This window comes from Zalophus californianus, chromosome 5 (assembly GCF_009762305.2).
Source record: "Zalophus californianus isolate mZalCal1 chromosome 5, mZalCal1.pri.v2, whole genome shotgun sequence".
Classification (NCBI taxonomy): Eukaryota; Metazoa; Chordata; class Mammalia; order Carnivora; family Otariidae; genus Zalophus; species Zalophus californianus.
In genome coordinates this window covers 85,257,322-85,277,275 of record NC_045599.1, presented here as the reverse complement: position 1 = coordinate 85,277,275, position 19,954 = coordinate 85,257,322, and the positions used below count along the sequence as shown (strand labels likewise).

The following is a 19,954-nucleotide window of genomic DNA, read 5'->3' as shown; positions in this document are numbered from 1 at the left end:
TCCTCAGCATGGGGCATGTATGATAATTGAAACACTTCCTTCTTGACACAATCTCGCAGAGTTATTTTAGTGGTATTAGCCAAACTATATAAAACGATATGGCAAAACCGAAATGCAACAGACAAGAAAACCGTACTGTGGCTTAAAAGAAATTAAACCTATTTCAATGACTAAACATTAGCTTTTCTTTTAAAAATAACCTTCAAATGAAAAACAGTTGTGAAATGGGTCCTGAACAATAGCTAATACAATTAGGCTCATCATGGTCTATACTGATCTGCTAGTAAGATGTTTCAGTAATATTGTATTTGCGATGAGACGGTGAATTATGGATGAAGAACTTTATTGCCTGTATTAAATTTGGGAGATGAGAGGGAAATGATTACGTGAGACCTTTCACTGGGGACTCAGTGGTGGGATGGGCTGAAATAAGGCATCTGGTTTTAAAAGTTTAAACAAAACCTATTAATCCTTTATTATTATTTTCCTGGAAGAGAAAGACTATATTGGCTTTGGGAAGTAACCTTAGATTGCATGGAATACAAAATTCATTTTAGGTTTCAAATACTGGCAATATATGTTAATTTAACAGTAAAAGATTGCTGTTCTTGAAAATTGATGAACTACCTAAATATGTCATAATGGTTTGTTGGTGATTCAAGATCGAAAAATGCAGGTGAGTCAGGCTGCCTGGGCTTCTCTCTTCCCCACCCCCACTCTGTACTCATAAATTTAAGGAAGTATGACAGGAACTGTATAGGAATGATAAATGCAACTCTTGGAAAACCCATTAGCAACACAGCTTTGTGACCTGGATTAATTACATTCCGTCTGGTGGCAATTTTGGTTACTGTCTTCTTACTAAACAAGTTATAAGGTTTTGTGCATTTCTGAAGCCTTCTTTCCCCACATCAACTTGCAAATTAGAACAGTATTTCTATGTGTGCTTTCTGGGTATGGATTAGCCTCTTAAAAGTACATAATTCCAATCATTATCAGTGACAGAAGGGATGAATAAATTATGCTCCAAGCACAACAAAATTAACAGTAAAAAATGGTTTGCGTTTTTCTTAATGCATGTGCCTATATTAAATTTAATATTCCATACAACTTATCCTGAAAGATTCCCAATGAGTTATTAATCCTGAACTATACCACTGCCTGCTTTGGGACAAAGAATAAAATAAAATTTAAATGCTGCAGATGTCACGATGTTTTGAAAAGCTTCTTAATTTAAGCACAGAGTTATGATGTGAATTGCAAATTCTAACAGCCTGGATGAATGAAATATCAATGCCATGTTCATTTTTTACACCAGAATGCAGAGATTAAGCTTCAGGTCTTGTTCACAAAATTAAAGTCAAAACCGTCATTCCCTCTCATTGCTGAGAGCTTAGCGTTAAGGCTAATAAGTGATGAGGGGCTGTTTTCTTTAAACAAAGAATATTCGAAGAGGTTCATTTGGAAATACTGACAAAGGGTAAAAATGTCCCATCTGACTCTTTTCCTTTGAAGGCTGGCAAGTGCCGGAAGACCACAGAACTTAATTAATGCATCTGTGCTTTGATTTAGCACGGTATAGGCCATCAAAAGAAGTTTCCATTTATTTACCATATTTGACAGAAGGGAAGACAATGCTGATTTTTTAAAACGTTGCTTGTATATTGCAATATATTTTTGAGGGCAAGTTTACTTGGTTTTCATTTTAGTCTGGATGTAGTAATTATTAAATGTGTACAAAACTTGCAAGAAAGTTGAAATGACAGACATAAACTATTTTGTTCTCTTCAGTATTATCCTTTATACTCGTTAGAGTACTGGGTATGAGTTCTGTGTGATGGTATTCATAGGCAGCGAACAGCTGGAGAGGGCAGGAGGAATTTTCTATCCCATAAGCTCTTCTAATGGATAGAACCAAACGATCACTAAGGTGCTATTTATCCGGACACAGGCCCGAGCACTTATGAAAAGCTCCCAAGCCACACTGACCCCTGAGCGTGACCATCTCCTACACACATATTTATCCTGAGAGGCAACTATATACAGAACATGGGGTAAGTTCCCTGGATGTCACTCAATAGAAATGAGTTGCAGCTCAACAGAATCCTACTTTTAACTCTGTGTTACATATGATTCACATGAAGCATCTCCAGAACTGTGCTTGCATACCTGTCAGCTAAGATCAGGATTTCCTAGGATTTCCACTTGTTTCGGGCAAGTGGAAACAGGAGAACTGTCCCTGTATCTTCTTCAATAATGTTCACTCCTACTTGATGGTAGTGTGTGTGTATGTGTGTGTGTGTGTGTGTGTGTGTGTGTGTGTGTACACATCAGTATGTTTACAAACTAGAATCATGAAATCCTTTCAGCTCTGGAAAATGATACCAATAAAGGGAATTAAATACCAGGATGCCTCCTCTGAGGTGAAGGTACTTAACCAAAAGTAGGCTGTTATTTCTGTGGACTTGTGCTTTGTAGTTCCACTAAAACATTTTTTTTTTTTTTTTTTGCTGCCATTAGGCTCTAACTGTGAACTTCCGAAAACATTTCTTAGAACTTTTCCTTTGAATTCAGACCATAAGATAAAAGGGGTGTGTGTGTGTGTGTGTGTGTGTGTGTGTGTGTGTGTGTGTGTGTGTGTGTGTGTGTGTGTGTGTGTGTGTGTGTGTGTGTGTTTGTAAAGGCATAACTCTGGTAAGAAGGCAGATTTGATATTTTCCTTCTCTTTCTTTAGCTGCTCCTTCCTCCAGACCCCCTTCCCATTCAAAGCTTCCTTCTTGCTGGCACGGCTCTCAGAAAACGCTCTTTAAGAGCTGCTGGTTCAACCCTAGGAATGGGCTCTTTGAGGACACTCCATGCGGCACTGTCCACTGCCCGGAACGAGGAGCAGGGCAACAGCCCCACCTTACTCATAATACAGAAGTGTGATGTTTCTCACACTGCACTTCTTTCTGACAGGGAAGAAGAGAAAAACCCTAAGAGGTCCAACTAATTCCCAATATAAAATGATGTTTACAAACAGAATCTTGCCTTGGCAGAGCAAAAAGCCACCTTTGGTTGGAACGTGTCCTGCAGACAATTGCATTACCAGTGCTGCTCCGGCACCGACGGGGTGGGGTCTGTGGCACACGACAGCAGACCGTGAACTGTGCCTGAAGTAGAAAACCTTGGAGAAACGTCAGTGGTCCTGGTGTGAAAAAGATCTGATCTTCCCTCCCACTGAGAGTCTGTGCTTTTCTATTTACAATGGCCCGAAATGGCAGGATTGCTGTGGTGAGCTAGTAGAGCCCTTGGTAAGAGTGTCTGTTTCTGGAATACATTGGCCTTTGCTTTTTTTTTTTTTTTTGTAAGTGGCACATACTTAAAAAAAACAGTTAATAACAAAAATCACTTTAGAAGACTGTTGCAGGTAATGTGGTATAAACTCATTGTTAACAAGAACAGTGTCACTCTGCTGGAGGACCAGGTCCTAGAGGCTGTTGGCACTGCTCCATCACTGTGTGATTTTCCTCTTGATGACAGTGAGCTCTTTCTGAAGTTCACTGAACTTAGGGCGGTTTTCAGGTTTATAATCCCAGCACTTCGTCATAATTTTGAAAATGTCCTCTGGGCAATGCTGAGGGGCTGACATTCGGTACCCTGAAGACCCAAGAGGAACAGAACAGGGAGTTTAGAATGGAGATAAGATATAAATGTTCACACAGGGCATCATGCAGTTTGTAATCTTCGGTACCTTATGTTGTAGGTGTAATAGAAACCCAAAAAGCCCATTTCAGGGCAAACTGACTTCTGTTTTTCTACAAGTGATACAGAATTCAGTATTACAGACCCATTGAATTACCTTCTAGCTTGAATAACTTATTTTTCATTTGCTCATTTGTCACAGAGTCTGAGGTAAGATAAATCACATACAAATGCATATTTTAGTTGCTCTAAGTATTTGCTTTTAGAATTAGCTTTTAGATGCTGTGGGCAGAGGTTTTTTTTTTTTTTTTTTTTTTTTTAAATCATCTATACAACCCAGGTTTTTGAAGACGAAGAGAGGATAAGGATTTTATAGACACTAATTTAAAAGTGAAATGAAAATGAATAGGAGTTTTACTCCTTGATAGCCCAAGAAGAATCGTTAACTCAGAGCTGTCTGATGGTGTGCTGGGCAGCGCGGGCGGGCCTGTGTGTGTTCGTGCAGGAAGTGAGATGGCGCTGAGGGGGAAGAAGGGGCTGCAAGTCCTCCTCCTGCACCCAGTTCTACAGCCAGCCTCTCCGAGAGGGGCCTCCCACGAGGGCATTGCTGTGTCAAAAGCAAGCTCTGTGGTGAGCGCTGCAGACTACACCAGTGCATGCCAGTGGGCCACCAGCACCGACTGGCTCCTGTTTCTGATCTGGGAACAGCACGTGGTCTCTTCAGAAATGTCACACAATTTTCCAAAAACTCTCTGAAGTCCAACTACATTTCAATTTATAATACTATAAGTGGTGTTCATTTGGTATAGAACAAAAAATAGGAGGTTGAGGACCGCTACTGCCTTTTGCTTGAAGATAGTGCATGGCACAACCTTGCAGATGTCATGCCAGGCAGGGGGACAGAAGGAATGCCTACAGCTCTCTTTTTAAACTGCTGGAATCTTTAAAAGTTTCTTGTGCTGTTGTTGGTTTTTGTTACAGAAGAGCCACACCATCCATGGGATGCAAAAGCAGATTGATCAACACCTCTGCTGTCTGTCTGCATACCTAAGTAGGATGTCCCCTCCTGCTGCCAGGAAATCCACAGACACAGCATGAGCGCTGCCCCTGGGGGCTAGATGTGAACACTGCTACACCCCGTCTTTGGCTTACCTCTTTCCACTTGCTCCCGGGCTTGTTGATTTGTCATTCCAGGGTATGGGCAGACCCCTAAGCTGAACGTCTCCCAGAGGAGGATGCCAAAGCTCCACACGTCACTCTCAGAACTGTATCTCCCTGGAGGGCCAACAAAACCATAATCAGGTAAGTGTGTAATAGGGGACCATTTCTGTTATGCATGCCTCTGTCAGTCACAGAATAGCTTATTTAAACTTACCGGTGGAAGGCAATAATTAGTGATCTTATTTCTTCACTAGTTTTACTTTCCAGGACTACTAAATATTACCAGCTAGATGAATAGTCATCAGGCTGCTGGTTTAACAAAATCAGCTTTCAAATCACTTTTCCCCCACCAAAAACAAATATTCAGCCAGCATGCAAGCTTACTTTCCCTGTGGTATCTAAATGAGATGGATGGTTTATATAAAAAAAGATATAAATTTGTACACATCAATGCCTAGGAGATTAAAAAAGTTGGATTTCTGTAATTTTGTCTTCTGTCTGCATCATCTTTCCATTAAATTACAAACTTAAAGCAATAATGAAAGTTTCTTAACTTCAATTTTTTACTTGTCACTGTTTACAGATATTCCTACATGCTTAAAGGTCTCATTTTCTCCACTGTTTCATTTATGGAAAATACATTTTTCTTCTCTGTATTTTGAATAGAGTTGAATTAACATACCTGGCTGATAAGAACAACTTCTTCAAATTACATGGTGCTTTGTTTTGTCAAACTATCTCGGTGCACCTGTTTTACTGAGCTACATGAGCTAAGCTCTTTGGATTTTTTTTGGTAGTCTTCTAGAGTAGAGCAGAGATAAAAGCACAAGACACCTTGTGGAGATGGATATGAAATTAAGGGGGGAAACAAAAATTCTTTCCATCCTCTAAGATGCTAAGAATTTAAAGATTTTTATAACATATTTTAATTTTATGTATAGAACATATACTATCATAACTAAACCCCATTTGTAGTGGAATAAAAGGATTCTTAAATGATTTCATCTCTTTCCCCATTGTAAGCTACCCACCTCAACTCTGCCACTCCAGGATTATAAACACCTCTTGGCTAAAAACATCTTGTTACTTTAAAGTAAGATGGCTTTTTCTCTTTCTTGAACAAAGTAAAATGAGAATGAGAGTATGCCTGCACTTTGATAACTGCTGTGACGTCAGAGTCTAGAGTGTAGCTGCTGATTATCCCCTCCAGCTGTGTGAATCAGTTTCCTTCTTACTAGACAGTAATTATGGAAATTCACTATGCTGTTTGGTAGCAAGATTAGTTTTCTTCTCTGCATATCAACTCTTTTCATGTTTGCCATCCAGTAATTTAATACTTTGCATGGAAGTCATTCAATGACTACAAGTTAAGATTAATTCTTGAAGGAAGTCAAAGGCATACAGAGACAAATACTTTGATTTTGTAAGAGGATATCAGGGTAGAGATCAAGAAAGGCATGTTGCATACCAAGATCACACTCCAAAAGTGAAAGTTAATAACCTAATTCTATAACCTTGGCCTTGAACCTGGTTTTGCTGTTTAATTTAAAATTTTTAAAAAATATTTTTAATTTATTTATCTACTTATTTTAATGAGGTATAATTGATACATATTATATCAGTTTCAGGTGTACAGCATAACAATTCAATATTTGTATGTATTGCAAAATGATCAATACAGTAAGTCTAATTGACATCCATCACCATACTTAGAAAATTTTTTTCTTGTGATGAAAACTTCAAAGATTTACCATCTTAGCCACTTTCAAATGTGCAATACAGTAGTATTAATTATAGTCACCATGTTGTGTTTTATATACCCATGACTGATTTATTTCACAACTGGCAATTTGTACCTTTTGACCCCCTTCATCCGTTTTACCCATCCCCTCCTCTGGCAACCACCAATCTGTTCCCTCTATCTATGACCTTGGTTTTCTTTCTATTTTTTTTTGATTTCACATGAAAGTGAAATCATATGGTATTTGTCTTTCTCTGACTTATTTCCCATAGTATAATGAGCTCAAGGTCCATCTGTGTTGTCACAAATGACAAGATACTATTTTTTATGGCTGAATAATATTCCATTGCACACCACATCTTCTTTATCCTTTTATGTGTCAGTGGGCACTTTGTTTATATGTCCTAGCTACTGTAAATAATGCTGCATTGAACACGGGGGGCGGGGGGTGCATATATCTCTTCGAGTTAGTGTTTTCCTTTTCTTCAAATAAATACCTAGAAGTGGAAATACTGTATCATATGGTAGTTCTATTTTTAATTTTTTCAGGAATCATCATACAGTTTTCCATAGTGGCTGCACTATAAATATTTCCACCAGCAGTGCACAAAGTTTCCCTTTTTTCACATGTTATTTGTTATCTTTTTGATTATAGTCATTGTAACAGCTGTAAAGCAATCTCACTGTAGTTTTGTTTATACACTGATATTACAGTGCCATTGACTACATTCCCTATGCTGTACCTTCCCTCTCTGTGACTTATTCATTCTGTAACTGGAAGCCTGTACCTCCTACTACCTTTCATCCATTTTGCCTATCCCCCCAAACATCTCCCCTGTTAACCATCAGTTTGTTCTGTGTTTATGGGTATTTTCCTGCTTTTGTTTTGTTTTTTAGATTAAATATGTAAGTGAAATCATATGGTATTTGTCTTTGACTTATTTCACTCTAGATCCATCTGTGTTGTCACAAATGACAAAATTTCATCCTTTTTTATAGTCGAGTAATATTCTATTGTGTACATATACACCATATCTTCTTTATCCACTCATCTCTCAGTGGACACTTAGGTTGCTTCCATGTGTCGGCCATTGTAAATAATGCTGCGAGAAACAAAGGAGTGCATATATCTTTTTGAATGAGTGTTTTCATTTTCTTCTGATAAAATAGTGAGATTACAGGATCATATGATATTTTTATTTTTAATTTCTTGAGGAACCTCTAAATTGTTTACTACAGTGGCTATACTAATTTACATTCCTACCAACAATGCAAAGGGCTCCTTTTTCTCCACATTACCAATACTTATTTATTTTTGATTTTAGCCATTTTTACAGGTGTAAGGTGATACTTCATTGTGGTTTTGATTTGCATTTCCTTGATGATTAGTGATATTAAGCATCTTTTCATGTGTCTGTTGGCCATCCATATGTCTTCTTTGGAAAAAAAATGTTTAGATCTTCTGCCCATTATTTAATATTATTTGTGGGGTTTTTTTTGGTGTTGAGTTGTGTAAGTTCTTTATATACTATGATATTAACCCCTTATCAGATATCTCATTTGCAAATATCTTCTCCCATTCAGTAGGCTACCTTTTTGTTTTGTTGATGGTTTAGTTTGCTGTACAGAAACTTTTTATTTTGGTTATTCCTAATAGTTCATTTTTGCTTTTTTTTCCTTTGCCTGAGGAGACATACCTAGAGAAATATTGCTAAGCTAATATCAAAAATACTATTGCCTATGTGTGATTCTAAGAGTTTTATGGTTTCAGGTCTCATATTTAGGTCTTTATTTTGAATTTATTTTTGTGTATGGTCTAAGAAAGTGGTCCAGTTTCATTCTTTTGGCTGCAGCTATCTAGTTTTCCCAGCACCATTTATTATTATTTAAAAAAATATTTAAGTAATCTCTACACACAAAGTGGGGATCGAACTCATGACCCTGAAATCAAGAGTAGCAAACTCTTATGACCGAGCCAGCCAGGAGCTCCATCCCAGCACCATTTATTAAAAAGCTTGTCTCTTCCTCAATGTATATTTTTGTCTCCTTTGTCATAGATTAAGTGACCTTATAAGCATGGGTTTATTTTTGGATTCTTTTCTGTTCCATTGATCTATGTGTCTATTTTTGTGCCAATACCATACTGTTTTAATTACTACAGCTTCGTAGTACATCTGGAAATCTGGCATTGTGATACCTCTAGTTTTGTGCTTCTTTCTCAGTATTGCTTTGGTTGTTCAGAGTCTTTTTGTGGTTCCATATAAATTTTAGGATTATTTGTTCTAGTTCTTTGAAAAATACTATTGGTATTTTGATAGGGACTGCACTGAATCTGTAGATTGCTTTGAGTAGTATAGACATTTTAACAATACTATTTCTTTTTATCCATGAGCATGGTATGTCTTTCCATTTGCTTTTTCCTCTTCAATTTCTTTCATCAGTGTTTTATAGTTTCCAGAATACAGGTCTTTCACCTCCTTGGTTAAGTTTATTCCTAGTTGTTTTATTCTTTTAGTGCAGTTGTAAGTGGAATTGTTTTCTTAATTTCTCTTTCTGCTAGTTGTTAGTGTATAAAAACACAACAGATTTCTATATGTTAATTTGCATGCTGCAACTTAACTAAATTTATTTATTCTAATGATTTTCAGTATAGTCATTTGGGTTTTCTTCTTATAGTAACACGTCATCTGTAAATAATGACAGTTTTACTTCTTCCTTACCAACCCTGGATGCCCTTTATTTCTTTTACTTGCCTCATTGCTATGGCTAGGACTTCTAGTACTATGTTGGATAAAAGTGGCAAGAATGGACATGCTTGTCTTGTTCCTTATCTTGAGGAAAAGCTCTCAGTTTTTCACCATTGAGTATGATGTTAGCTGTGGGTTTTTCACATATGGCCTTTACTATGTTGGGGTATGGTCCTTCTAAACACACCTTACTAAGAATTTTTATCACGAATGGATGTTGAATTTGGTCAGATGCATTCTGTGCATCTAACTGAAATGATCATAGATTCTTATCCTTTGTTTTCTTAATGTGGTGTATTACTTTGATTGATTTGTGAACACTGAACCATCCTTGCACCCCTGGAATAAATCCTACTTGACTGTGGTGAATGATCCTTTTAATGTAATGCTGAATGTGGTTTGCTAATGTTTTGTTGAGGGTTTTTGCATCTTTGTTCATCAGGGATATTGGCCTATAGTTTTCTTTTTTTGTACTGCCTTGGTATGGTTTTGGTGTGAAGGTAAGGCTGGCCTTACAAGATGTATTTGGAAGCTTTCTCTCCTCTTCTATTTCTTGATGTAGTTTGAGGAAGATACACATTAACTCTTCTTTAAATGTTTGGTGGAATTCCCCTGTGAATCCATCTGGTTCTGGACTTTGCTGGGAGTTTTTTAATGACCAGTTCAATCTGGTCATTAGAAATTGGTCTGTTTAGATTTTCTATTTGTTCCTGATTTTTAGAAGAAATGTTTCTAAGAATTTATCTATTTCTTCTACGTTGTCCAAATCATTGGCATATAATTTTTTGTAATAGTCCTCATAATCCTTTATATTTCTGTCACCTTGGTTGTTACTTTTCTTTCATTTCTGGTTTTATTTGGGTCCTCTTTTTTTTCTTGAAGAGTCTGGCTAAAGATTTAGCAATTTTGTTGATCTTTTCAAAGAACCAGATCTTGGTTTCACTGATTTTTTTTCTATTGCTTTCTTATGTCTCCATTTCATTTATTTCTACTCTGATCTTTATTATTTCCTTTCTTCTATTAACTCTGGGCTTTCTATGTTCTTTTTCTAGTTCCTTTAGGTGTAAGGTTAGATTGTTAGAGATTTTTGTTTTTTTAAATTTAATTTATATTATGTTATATTAGTCACCATACATCATTAGTTTTTGATGTAGTGATCCATGATTCATTGTTTTTGTATAACACTCAGTGCTCCATACAGTACGTGCCCTCCTTAATACCCATCATGGGACTAACCTATCCCCCTACTCTCCTCCCCTCTAAAATCCTCAGTTTGTTTCCTGGAGTCTAGAATCTCTCATGGTTCACCTCCCACTCCGATTCCCCCCCCTTCACTTTTCCCTTCCTTCTCCTAATGTCCTCCATGCTATTCCTTATGTTCCACAAATAAGTGAAACCATATAATTTACTTCCTCTGCTTCACTTATTTTACTTAGCATAATCTCCTCCAGTCCCATCCATGTTGATGTAAAAGATGGGTGTTCATCCTTTCTGATGGCTGAGTCATATTCCATTGTATATAGGGACCACATCTTTATCCATTCGTCTGTTGAAGGGCATCTTGACTCTTTCCACAGTTTGGCTACTGCAGACATTGCTGCTATGAACACTGGGGTGCATATGGCCCTTCTTTTCACTACATCTGTGTCTTTGGGGTAAATACCCAGGAGTGCAATTGCTGGGTCATAGGGTAGCTCTATTTTTAATTTTTTGAGGAACCCCCACTGTTTTCCAAAGTGGCTGTACCAGCTTGCATTCTCACCAACAGTGTAAGAGGGTCCCCTTTCTCCACAACCTCTCCAACATTTGTTGTTTCTTGCCTTGTCAATTTTTGCCATTCTAACTGTGTAAGGTGGTATCTCAATGTGGTTCTGATTTGGATTTCCCTGATGGTTAATGATGATGAACATTTTTTCATGTGTCTGTTAGCCATTTGTATGTCTTCTTTGGAGAAGTGTCTGTTCATGTCTTCTGCCCATTTCTTGACGATTATTTGTTTTTTGGGTGTTGAGTTTGAGAAGTTCTTTACAGATCTTGGAAATCAGAGCTTTGTCTGTAGTGTCATTTGCAAATATCTTCTCCCATTCTGTGGGTTGCCTCTTTGTTTTGTTGACTGTTTCCTTTGCTGTGCAGAAGCTTTTTGTCTTGATGAAGTCCCAAAAGTTCATTTTTGCTTTTCCTTCACTAGCCTTTGGAGATGTATGTTGAAAGAAGTTGCTGTGGTCAAAGTCAAAGAGGTTACTGCCTATGTTCTCCTCTAGGATTTTGATGGATTCCTGTCTCACACTGAGGTCTTTCAACCATTTTGAGTTTATCTTTGTGTATGGTGTTAGAGAATGGTCGAGTTTCATTCTTATGCATGTGGCTGTCCAATTTTCCCAGCACCATTTATTGAAGAGACAGTCTTTTTTCCATTGCATATTTTTTCCTGCTTTGTCGAAGATTATTTGACCACAGGGTTGAGGCCCATGTCCGAGTTCTCTATTTTGTTCCGTTGGTCTGTATGTCTGTTTTTGTGCCAGTACCATGCTGTCTTGGTGATCACTGCTTTGTAATATAGCTTGAAATCAGGCAACGTGATGCCCCCAGCTTTGTTTTTGTTTTTCAACATTTCTTTGGCGATTCGTGGTCTTTTCTGATTCCATACAAATTTTAGGATTGTTTGTTCCAGCACTTTGAAAAATGTCATTAGAATTTTGATCGGGATGGTGTTGAAGGTATACGTTGCTCTGGGTAGCACAGACATTTTAACAATGTTTATTCTCTCAATTCATGAGCCTGGAATGTTTTTCCATGTTTTTGTGTCTTCAAATTCTTTCATTAATATTGTGTAGTTCCTAGAGTATAGATCCTTTACCTCTTTGGTTAGGTTTATTCCGAGGTATCTTATGGTTTTTGGTGCTACTGTAAATGGAATCGTTTCTCTAATTTCTCATTCTATAGTTGCATTGTTAGTGTATAAGAAAGCAACTGATTTCTGTGCATTGATTTGGTATCCTGTCACATTACTGAAATGCTGTATGAGTTCTAGTAACTTGCGGGTGGAGTACTTTGGATTTCCCACATAAAGTGTCATGTCATCTGTGAAGAGAGAGAGTTTGACTTCTTTGCCAATTTGAATACCTTTTATTTCTTTTTGTTGTCTGATTGCTGTTGCCAGGACTTCTAGTACTATGTTGAACAATAGTGGCGAGAGTGGGCATCCTTGACATGTTCCTGATCTTAAGGGAAAGGCTCTCATCTTTTCCCCATTGAGGATGATATTTGCTGTGTGTTTTTCATAGATGGATTTTATGAACTTGAGGAATGTTCCCTCTATCCCTATACTCTGAAGAGTTTTAATCAGGAAAGGATGCTGTATTTTGTCAAATGCTTTTTCTGCATCAACTGAGAGGACTATATGGTTCTTCTCTCTCCTCTTATTAATGTTCTATCACACTGATTGATTTGCGAATGTTGAACCACCCTTGCATCCCAGGGATAAAACCCACTTGGTCATGGTGGATGATTCTTTGAATGTATTGTTGGATCCTATTAGCTAGGATTTTGTTGAGGATTTTGGAATCCATATTCATCAGGGATATCAGTCTGAAATTCTTGATATCCCCATTTTTGATGGGGTCTTTGCCTGGTTTGGGGATCAAGGTAATGCTGGCCTCATAGAATGAGTCTGGAAGCTTTCCTTCTGTTTCTGTTTTTTGGAACAGTTTCAGAATAGGTATTATTCCTTCTTTGAATGGTTGGTAGAATTCCCCAGGGAATCCATCAGGCCCTGGGCTCTGTTTTTTGGGAGGTTTTTGATCACTGCTTCAATCTCGTTATTGGTTATTGGCCTATTCAGGTTGTCAATTTCTTCCTGTTTCAGCCTGGGCAGTTTATAGGTTTCCAGGAAGGCATCCATTTCTTCCAGGTTGCTTAATTTACTGGCATATAGTTGTTAATACTTTATAATAACTGTTTCTATTTCCTTGGTGTTAGTCATGATCTCTCCCCTTTCATTCATAATTTTATTAATTTGGGTTCTTTCTCTTTTCTTTTGGATAAGTCTGGCCAGTGGTTTATCGATCTTATTCTTTCAAAGAACTAGCTTCTAGTTTTGTTGAGCTGATCTACTGTGTTTTTGGTTTCTAATTCATTGATCTCTGCTCTGATCTTAATTATTTCTCTTCTAATGCATTCCTTAGGGACATTTGTTGTTTGTTGCTTTTCCTCTAGTTCTTTAAGGTGTAAAGTTAGTTGGTGAATTGGGGATTTTTCTATTTTTATTTCCCCCTTAGGACTGCCTTTGCAGTATCCCATTGGTTTTGGACTGATGTGTTTTCATTCTCATTGGTTTCCATGAATTGTTTAAGTTCTTCTTTGATTTCCTGGTTGACCCAAACATTCTTGAGCAGAGTGATCCTTAGCTTTCAAGTGTTTGAATTTCTTCCAAATTTTTTCGTGTGATTGAGTTCCTGTTTTAAAGCATTATGGTCTGAGAATATGCAGGGAATAATCTCAATCTTTTGGTATTGGTTGAGACCTGATTTGTGACCCAGTATGTGGTCTATTCTGGAGAAAGTTCTATGTGTCCTCAAGAAGAATGGGTATTCTGTTGTTTTAGGGTGGAATGTTCTATATATCTATGAGGTCCATCTGGTCTAGTGTGTCATTCAAAGCTGTTTCTTTGTTGATTTTCTGCTGAGATGATCTGTCTGTTGCTGAGAGTGGAATATTGAGGTCTCCTACAATTAACATATTATTATCAATAGGACTCTTTATTTTGGTTAACAGTTGGCTAATGTAGTTGGCTGCTCCCATGTTGGGGGTATAGATATTTAAAATTGTTAGCTCTTCTTACTGGATAGACCCTTTAAGGATGATATAGTGTCCTTCTGTGTCTCTAACTACACTCTTTAGCTTAAAATCTAATTTGTCTGATATGAGAATTGCTACCCCAGCTTTCTTTTGAGGTCTGTTGGCATGGAAGATGGATCTCCGTCCCTTCACTTTCAGTCTGGATGTATCTTTAGGTTCAAAATGAGTCTCTTGAAGACAACATATGGATGGGTCCTGTCTTTTTATCCAATCTGCACCCCTGTGCCATTTTATGGGAGCATTTAGGCTGTACATGTTGAGAGTAATTATTGAAAGATATAAATTTATTGTAATCACGTTGCCTGTGAAGTCCTTGTTTCTATAGATTGTCTCTGTAAATTTCTGTTCTATATCACTCTTGGGGTCTTTCTCCTTTTATAGAACCTCGCTTAATATTTCTTGCAGAGCTGGCTTAGTGGTCACATATTCTTTCAGTTTCTGCCGGTCCTGGAAGCTCTGCATCTCTCCATCCATTCTAAATGACAGCCTTGCCAGATAAAGTATTCTTGGCTGCATGTTCTTCTCATTCCTGAATATGTCTTGCCAGGCCTTTCTGGCTTGCCAGGTCTCTGTGGATAGGTCTGATGTTTTTCTGATGTTTCTCCCTCTGTACTTAAGGAATCTCTTCCCCCAAACTGCCCTTAAGATGGTTTCCTTGGTTCTAAGATTTGTGAGTTTTACTATTACATGCCAGGGCATTGGCCTGTTTTCCTTGATCTTGGGAGGGGTCCTCTCTGCCTCTAGGACACGAATGTTTGTTTCATTCCCCAGATTAGATAAGTTCTCAGCTATGATTTGCTCTAATATATCTTATAGTCCTCTCTCTCTCTCTCTCCACCCCCTCAGGTATCCCAATAATTCAGACATTGGAACGTTTCATGGTGTCACTTATTTCTCTGATTCTGTTTTCATGGATTTTGAATTGTTTCAATCCCTGGCCTCCCCTTTATCCTTCTTTTCTATCAGTTGGTCTTCTAGGTCACTAATTCATTCTTCTGCCTCACTTACAGATTATCTAGATTAGACTGGATCTCATCGATAACATTTTTAAGTTCTGCCAATCCAGCTTTTATTTCTGCCCTTAGAGACTCTATGTTTTGCCATTGATTTCTCCATTCTAACTATTGTCCTCACAACTGCTACCCTGAAGTCCATTTCTGACATCTTAGTTATATCTGTATCCATTTGTAAATCTGTGGCAGAAGTCACAGTCTCTGAGTCTTCCCTATTTTGGGGGTTCCTCTTCCTAATCATTCTGTTGAAGGGTGTTTGAGGGAATGTACACAGTCCAAATTATTGACCACAACCCAAGCAAGATGCAACTGTCTTATAGGGACCTTAGGGTTGTTGGCCTCTTGTTCTCCCAGCCTGTCTTCTGGGGGAGGGGCCTGCCACACTGTTACTCAGGCAACCCTGTTTGGGCAGAATTGCCCTGCCTCCTGTGGGGGGCGGGGAATGGGCTTGGTGAAAACCGTTTTTTGGTGGCTTTTCTCTGGTGTCTTTCCCTGGCAGTTTTCTGAGTCTATTCTGAGAGCAGAAGAGATCGTTTTCAACTCTCTGCCTCAGAAGAGAGAGATCACAGTCTGTTCTTCACTGGACTCTCCAGGCCACCCTATCTCCATTTCTATCTGTGCTGCTATAAACTGCAGCGTCCTCGGTTGTGCACCCCTCAGCAGGGGTCCCAGTCCTTGCCTCCAAGTTGGGGCACATCCGTGCCCTTTGTGCTTCTAAAACCACCAGCTGCTCCCAGTTCGCACACGTGGCCCCACTGCTTCAGGTTTCAGTCCGGGGGGGGGGGGGGCTGCCCTAAAGTCCTTTCCCTTCTGCTACCAGTCTGCGAATCTGTGCCCCGTCCCCAGTACAGGAGGCTATCGCTCACCGGTGGTGTAGGATCCCCACGCCTCCCTCCCCCTTCCATTTATCTTTGGATATGTGCCCACGGAATCACAGCTCCCCGCTTCATACCTTGAAACCTAACCGCCTGCGATATTTTAGATATCCAGATATCCTGTAGATATCCAGCTCAATTCCGGGGACTGGTTGGAATAGGGGTCTCCTACTCCTCTGCTATCTATTCCTCTCCCTCTTTTTGTTTCTTGAGGAAGACCTGTATTGCTGTGAATTTCCCTCTTAGAAATACTTTTGCTGCATCTCAAAGATTTTGAACCATTGTGTTTTCATTTGTCTCCATGTATTTTTTATTTCCTCTTTTTTTTAAAAAAATATTTTATTTATTTATTAGAGCACAAGCAAGGAGAGCAGCAGGCAGAGGGAGAAGCAGGTTCCCACTGAGCAGCGAGCCCAATGAGGACTCTACCCCAGGACCCTGGGATCATGACCTGAGCTGAAGGCAGATGCTTAACCAACTGAGCCACCCAGGCATCCCTTTATTTCCTCTTTGATTTCTTCATTGAATCATTGCTTGGTTAGTGGCATGTTGTTCAGCCTCCATGTGTTTGTGCTTTTTCCAGTTTTTTTCTTGTAACTGATTTCTAGTTTGATACTGTTGTGATCAGAAAAGATGTATGATATGATAGCAGTCTTCTTAAATTTATTGAGACCTATTTTATGGCCTAATGTGATCTCATCTGGGGAATGTTTCATATGCGTTTGAAAAGAATGTGTATTCTGTTGTTTTTGGATGGAATGTTCTGTATATAGCTATTAAGTCCATCTGGTCTATTGTGTCCTTCAAAGACACTGTTTCCTTATGATTTTCTGCCTGGATGATCTCTCTGTTGATGTGAGTAGGGTGTTAAAGTCCCTTATTATTATTTTATTAGTGTCAGTTTCTCTCCTTATGTCTGTTAATATTTGTTTTATGTATCTAAGCATTCCAATATTGGGTGTATAGATATTTACAACTGTTAAATCCTCTTAATCCCTTTATCATTATGTACTGCCCTTCTTTATCTCTTGCTACAGTCTTTGTTTTAAAGTCTGTTTTGTCTTACATGAATATTGCCCTTTCCTCTCATAATTTTCTTTTAATTATGTCGTTTTCTTTTCCACTTAAAGAAGTCCCTTTAACATTTCTTGTAAGATCAGTTAAGTGGTGATTAACTCCTTTAACTTCTGTTTGTCTGGGAAACTCTTTATTTCTCCTTTAATTCTGAATAATAACCTTGCCAGGTAGAGTATTCTTTATGGTAGGTTTTTTCCTTTCAGCACTTTGAATATCATGATGCCATTTTCTTCTGGCTTTTCTCTTCTCCTTCTGGAACCCCTATAATGTGAATTTTTCTTCACTTGATGTTAAGATCAAGGTTATGATCCCTTAACCTAACCTGATTTTAAAAGTTCTTTTGATTTTTTGCTTTCCTGCTTGAATGCTTTCTATTATCCTGTTTTCCAGATTGCTGATCTGTTCTTCTTCATCCTCAAATCTAATATTCATTGCCTCTAGTGTATTTTTCATTTTGGTTATTGTATTCTTCAACTCTGATGAGTTCTGGTTTACATTTTTTTATCTTTTAGTAAGTTCTCACAAAGTTCATCCATTCTTCTCCAGTCTGGTGAGCATCTTTATGGCATTACTTTGAACTATTTGTCAAGTAGACCGATTATCTCCATTTCATTTAGTTCTTTTTCTGAGGTTTTGTTCTGTCCTTCATTTGGAGCATCTTCCTCTGTCTCCTCATTTTGCTTATCTTTCTGTGTTTGTTTCTATGAATGAGGCAAAACTGCTACATCTCCTAAACTTGAGAAAATGGCCTTGTGTATGGTCATCCCCTGTGTAGACTATCTGTGCCTGGTGACTTTGGCTGGCTGGCTGAAGCTGTGACTAATATAGGCTGGGGTTCCTGGGCACTCTCTACTGGGCTTCCCTGATGGGATGGCTGGAGCAGAAGTGGGTATGGGCCAGAGCAATCCTGGACAGTCTGTGCAGAGGGTGCCCTGGCAGGAGAGCTAAAGCTGAAGTGAACATGGGCTAGGGTTGTCCTGGGGCTCTCCATACAGAGGTCACCTTTGCAGGAGAGCTGAGGCTAAAGAGGGTGCAGTCCCGGGGTGTAAAGTGCAGGCAAAGAGCACTTGGTGGGGTCGCTGACACTGAGAGATGCATGAGCCTGGGTGTCCTGGGATGCTCTATGCAGGATGCATCCTGGTAGGGTGGCTAGAGCCAGGGCAAGGTGTGGGCAGGGTGGGTCCCAGAGCACTCTGCAACAGGAGTGCCCTAGCAAGTCATCTGGAGCCAAAGTGGTGTGGGCCCAGTGTCTTTCAGGGTGAGTTGCACCTGTGTCACCTTGGCAAGAAGAGCTAGAGATGTAATAAGCACTGATCAGGCGTGTCCTGGTGTGTGCTGTGTTGGGTGGGGCTGCCTTGGTAGGATGGCTTGGGTTGGTGTGGGCTAGAGGTTCAGGTTTCACTGAGGAGGTAGGCTGGCTTTCAAGGTGCAGGGGAATGTAAACCATGACACTTGCCAGCCCCTCTGATTTGGAGAGAGTTCCAGCAGCTCCCCTGTTGTTTGGTAGAGTTCTAGAGCTGGATCTTTTATATTCTAGTTGCTTTTTAAAACCATGGATTTTTTTTTTCTCCAGTACCACAGGGCATCTGGGGCATATATGTCATTGTAGTTTTCCTGATGATAAATGATGTTGAGCATCTTTTCATGTACTTATTGGCCATTTGTATGTCTTCTTTGGAAAACTGTCTAGTCAAATTTGCCTATTTCTTATTTTTTTTGATATTGAGTTGTATGAATTATTTTGGGTATTATTAACCCTTCATCAGATACATGATTTGCAAATACTTTCTCCCATTTAGTAGGTTCTCTTTTCATTTTGTTGATCCTTTCCTTTGCTGTGCAGAAAGCTGTAGCTTGTTGTAGTCCTACTGGTTTATTAAAGTAGAAAACCTTTGCTTTTGGTGTCAGATCCACAAAATTATTTCCAAGAGCAAGTCAAGGAAATTACTGCCTATGTTTACTTCTAGGAATTTTGTGGTTCTGAGTCTTCTGTTAAAGTCTTGAATTCATTTCGAATTAATTTTTGTGTATGGTATAAGATAGTGGCCCAGTTTCATTCTTCTGCATGTGACTGTGTAGTTCTCCCAGCACCATTTATTGAAGAGCCTGTCCCCTCCTTATTGTATATTCTTGGCTCCTCTGTTGTAAATTGATTGACCATATATATTTTGGTTTATTTCTGGGCTCTCCTGTTTCATTGATCTTTGTACCTATTTTTACTCCAATACCCTACTGTTTACCCTAGCTTTTTAGTAAAGTTTGACATCAGGCAGCACAATGTCTCCAACTTTGTTCTTTCTCAGGACTGCCTTGGTTATTCAGTCTTTTGTGGCTCCATACAAATTTTAGAATTGTTTGTTGTATTTCTTTCAAAAACTCATTAAATCTGTAGATTGCTTTGGGTAGTATAGGCATTTTAACAATATTCTCCTAATCCAGAAGCATGGAATATCTTTCCATTTATTTGTATTGTCATCATTTTCTTTCATTAATTTCTTTCAGTGTCTGAGTACAAGTTTTTCACCTCCTAAGTTAAATTTGTTCATAGGTATTTTATCCTTTTTGATGCAGTTGTAAATGGGACTGTTTTCTTAATTTCTCTTTCTGGTAGTTCATTTCAATGTATAGAAATGCAACAGATTTTTGTATAGTGTACCCTGCAACTTTACTGAATTCATTAATTAGTTCTGTCTATTGGTAGAGTTTTTAGTGTTTCTATATATAACAATGACATCTGCAGAGAGTGATAATTTTACTTTTTCTTTTCCAACTGGAAAAGGTAAGTTACCCTTACCTAAC

The 19,954-nt window shown here is 38.6% G+C and overlaps 1 protein-coding gene across 7 annotated transcripts in view; it reads right to left on the bottom strand.

Annotated features, from left to right (window-relative positions):
• Nucleotides 1-3,347: 3,347 nt before the first annotated feature.
• The window catches only part of FER (FER tyrosine kinase), a 449,342-nt gene continuing 432,735 nt past the window's right edge, over nucleotides 3,348-19,954 (bottom strand). For all 7 annotated transcript variants that reach the window (XM_027606296.2, XM_027606298.2, XM_027606297.2 and 4 more), the window contains 2 exons: nucleotides 4,837-4,959; nucleotides 3,348-3,639 (listed from right to left, as the gene is read on the bottom strand). In XM_027606296.2, coding sequence (XP_027462097.2) covers nucleotides 3,494-3,639; nucleotides 4,837-4,959 — 269 coding nt within the window. In that variant the 3' untranslated portion in view covers nucleotides 3,348-3,493. The remainder of the gene's footprint in view (nucleotides 3,640-4,836; nucleotides 4,960-19,954) is intronic.